At 52.0% G+C, this 3,900-nt stretch overlaps 1 protein-coding gene across 3 annotated transcripts; it reads left to right on the top strand.

Moving 5' to 3' along the window:
- The first annotated feature begins 208 nt into the window (after nucleotides 1-208).
- gpr185b (G protein-coupled receptor 185 b) lies at nucleotides 209-3,143 on the top strand. Of its 3 annotated transcripts, none has more exons than XM_086277118.1 (2): nucleotides 209-398; nucleotides 1,856-3,143. In XM_086277118.1, exon 2 carries the CDS (start codon nucleotides 1,858-1,860, stop codon nucleotides 2,926-2,928), a length of 1,071 nt encoding a protein of 356 aa, XP_086133244.1. In that variant the 5' UTR covers nucleotides 209-398; nucleotides 1,856-1,857; the 3' UTR covers nucleotides 2,929-3,143. The 3 variants fall into 3 exon arrangements, with proteins under 3 accessions (XP_086133244.1, XP_086133253.1, XP_086133262.1); XM_086277127.1 differs by lacking the exon at nucleotides 209-398 and adding an exon at nucleotides 481-529; XM_086277136.1 differs by lacking the exon at nucleotides 209-398 and adding an exon at nucleotides 543-876.
- Nucleotides 3,144-3,900: the final 757 nt, after the last annotated feature.

Below are 3,900 nucleotides of genomic sequence, written 5' to 3'. Positions count from 1 at the left end.
TAAGGAGCTCTGAAACCTGACCTACATACAAACACATAAACTCAGTGAAGGTGACGATGTGTTAATCCACTCTCCCTCTCTCCGTGATTCACACACAGACCATGATGACGGTGACTGGAGGAGCGGAGACTTCTGACGTCAGACGAGGAGAATGACAAGCGCGTCCAATGAGGGGCCGAGGATGTGCAGCGCGAGGACGGAGCAGCCGACAGAAGGCTAATAACCATGCCAACGGAGGAATATAGCGCGCGCCGCTGACTGGGGGAGAAGCGCGCGCGAGAGACAGGGGGAAACCCCGAAAGAAGAAAATACTGAAAACACGTTCACGGGAAGTGGAGAATAAAGGAGGACGGAGAGAGATACGAGAAGCAGAAGCAGAAGAAGAAGACACGGAGCGGGTAAATGTGTGTGTGTTTGTGTGTGTGTGGCGTGGTCTTCATCCATCCCACTTTCTCTCTCCATCCTGCTCTCTCGCTCTCGCGCGCTGGCTCAGGGACTGCACTGCTGCAGCTGAATGAAACCGATGAAGGTATTTAAGCTTTTGTTCTGTCTTTGCTGCACACAGCCTGCTCTCAGTGCTGGAGGCTCGGCAGGGGCGTAAAAACAAAAAACAAAACAAACAAAAAAAAAGGCTCGTGAGTGCTGTGTGCTGGGCTCTGGGGCGCACGAGCTCCCCGTTACCGCAGGGATGTGAGACCCCCCTCCTCCTCCCCCTCTCAGCTGCGGGGCTTTTGATGCTGGTGTAGGTGGTGGTGGTGGTGGGGACGGTGGTGACCTTCCCTGGACGTTTCCAGTCATTGACGGTGTGTGCGCGTGCGTGTGGGCGTGCGAGAGGAGGACTGAAGAGGACTGAAGAATAGAGGAGGGGGAGGAGGGGTGAGTGGGGGCGTTGAGGTGGGAGGTGCGAGAGGAGGGGGGAGAGATTTTTTTTTTATGAATGGAGCTCCACATCTCTCTTTGGCGCACGCGGCTGCGAGTGTGTGTGTGTGTGTCGCTGTGCGTGCGTGTGCGCGCGCGCTGGCTGCTCTGCTGCTGGGCTAAAATTAGCGTCAGCAGCCGCAAATATGTGGATCAGAATCCGAATTAAGCAGCTTCTAAATGAAAACTGTGGGCGCACGTGCCCGTGTCTGGGCTCGCGCTCACACACGCCACCGGTGAATAGGACGGCAGCCGTGCCCCAGGACGTCATGCACCATTTTTAGAGACGCTCTAAAAATAGACAGAGTCGGTGATGATTTTGGTTGTCCGGACTCTGTCAGGTAGGAGCGAGCCAGACTCTCGTTATTGTTATTACTGTTGTTGTTGACAGTATTGTTTATTTGGTGTATGTGTTGTTTTGCTTGAAGCCAAAATGGCAGGAAGAGTACTGCCAGTTATGGAAGACTTGTCCTTGTGTGTGTATGTGTGTGTGTGTTCACACCTGCTGATAATTACCTGTCAGCGTGGTGCACGAGCTGCTGATGACGTGCATGCTGGAGGGTAAAAGTGCTCGGTCGTTTTCACGAGTTTCTGAATGGATGAAAAAAAAGTGATTTTCTTATTTGGTCTCTTTTGTGAAACGGGATGGCTGAGCACACATCCCTGCTCCTCCTCCGCCTCCTCTTCCTCCGCCTCCTCCCTGCTTTTCTCGTTTGTTTTGCCCTCCTCTCCCCGTCTCACGTCCTCTTCCACTCTTTTTGCTTTCCTCTCGTCCTCACTTCCACTTCTGAAAACTTCTTCCATCGTGTTTTTAACTCATCTCTCTGCTTCCATCTTTCTGCTATGTCACATTCCTGCACACAAACGTCTGCACCTCTGCTCCACCTCTTTCCTGACTCACCTCTTCCTTTCTTCCCTCCTTCCTCCCTCTCTCCAGCTATGATTCTCTCCCTGGCCGCGGCGGCAGCCATGAGTAGCGGTGGCGGTAGCAGCCTCAACTCCTCCTCTCCCCTCGACCCCTTCGACTCCTCCACCTCGTGGAGCCTGGTTGAGGACCCCGCCAACTCTTCGTCAGAACCTGTAGTGCAAACTGTGACCCCTGACCTCCAGCCAGCGACCACCGCCGTCGCTCTTCAGGAAGTCAGCCCATGGGACATTGCGCTTTGCGTGACGGGGACTCTCATTTCCTGCGAGAACGCCCTGGTGATCGCTGTGCTGTTCTACACGCCGACGCTCCGCGCTCCCATGTTCATCTTGATTGGATCGCTGGCGGTGGCGGATCTCCTGGCCGGCCTGGGCCTCATCTTGAACTTTGTCTTCACCTATCTGATCGACAGCTCGGTGGAGTTCGTGACATTGCTGTCCGTTGGACTGCTGATCTCGGCCTTCTCAGCGTCTGTCTTCAACATCCTCGCCATCACGGTCGACCGGTACCTCTCGCTCTACAACGCCCTGACCTACCACACTGAACGGACGGTCACCTTCACCTACGTCATGGTGGTCTTTATCTGGGTGTCGTGCCTCACGCTCGGCCTGTTGCCGGCACTGGGCTGGAACTGTCTGAGAGACGAGAGTACGTGCAGCATCTGCCGACCGGTCACTAAAAACAACGCCGTGGCTCTCGCCGTCACTTTCTTATTGGTCTTTGCCCTCATGATGCAGCTCTACCTTCAAATCTGCAAAATCGCCTTCCGCCATGCGCAGCAGATCGCGGTGCAGCACCAGTTTTTGGCCATCTCCACCACCAAAGGTGTCTCCACACTGTCGGCCATCCTGTGTGCCTTCGGGGCATGCTGGCTGCCGTTCGCCATGTACTCCATTGTGGCTGACTCCAGCTACCCCGTAATATACACCTACGCCACGGTCCTCCCAGCCACCTGCTGCTCTGTAATCAACCCCATCATCTATGCGTTCCGAAACCCAGACATCCAGAAGTCGCTATGGATGGCCTGCTGTGGGTGCGTCCCCTCCAACCTCTCCTTAAGACCCAGGACCTCCAGTGATGTGTAGCAGGGAAGGTTGGAGTCTCCTTAGTGTGATGCTTGAGGTCGAGTCAGGGTTGGAGGGACAGGAGGTGGCTAGGAGGAAAGAGGAAAGAGATTTCCTCTGCTTCTCATATCGGGGCAGGCTGATGGCGAACACTCAGCTGGCCGCTGTAGATGTGGCACTGGCGGCTGATGGAGAAGAGGACGATGCATAGTCAAAAAAAACAAGAAAAAGAAAAACGATATGAAAGTTTGTAGCCTTGAGAAAACCAAAATCATGGATGGAGATGGTGTGGAAACCAACTGCAAACACCTGTTTAAGGTATCCTCATCATGGCTGTGGGAGCTGAGGCAGGCTGTGGGGGAAGTGTCAGGTGACTTTTCCACTGGCCTCTGTTAGGGCACGAAAAGTGAGTCCTGCTTCTCAAGAGTAGCATATATGTGAAGCTGAGATTTAGTAAGAAAGTTGCTAAATCTCTGCATGTCCTGAGGCTGGGCAGCACTGCATGGTTATGCAATCAGAAGGAGTGAAACAGTCTTAAAATACTTGTTTGTGTTTTAACTGATGTGTTTGAAATTAAGTGGCGTGTGGATAAAAATACAATGAGCTAAATATACACAAGGAACGACCTTGAAAATTCACAATGAGCTACTTTCTCCTGGTAAAAAAACGAGAATATTTCCTCCCTGGAAACATTTTGAGCAATGTTTCCTTCAGCTGATGCAGATTAAGTAGCTGAGTCTTGCCCATTAAGCCTTTTCCCAATGCCAGAAGCACAGCCTTTATTATTTGTTTTTCCCATTTCGATGCAAGTTTCAGGAAAGAGTGAAAAAAAGCTAATCACACAACATCCCTCCTCAAACATTCAAATCCGAAATGAAATCTAATGTACCAGTCTCTGAATGCATAAACAAGCCCGGCTAGTTTGAAGAATCTAGAGAGGGATTTCCATATTTAGACTGGCATGTGTTGTCCTTGGTTCGTTGAAATGAAATC

This window comes from Aulonocara sp. 'chitande type north' Nkhata Bay, linkage group LG3 (assembly GCF_057382095.1).
Source record: "Aulonocara sp. 'chitande type north' Nkhata Bay isolate Kocher_YH1m ecotype deep benthic linkage group LG3, A_spYH_male_GT1.1, whole genome shotgun sequence".
In the NCBI taxonomy this organism is placed as follows: Eukaryota; Metazoa; Chordata; class Actinopteri; order Cichliformes; family Cichlidae; genus Aulonocara; species Aulonocara sp. 'chitande type north' Nkhata Bay.
This window is presented reverse-complemented; position numbering and strand designations above follow the sequence as displayed.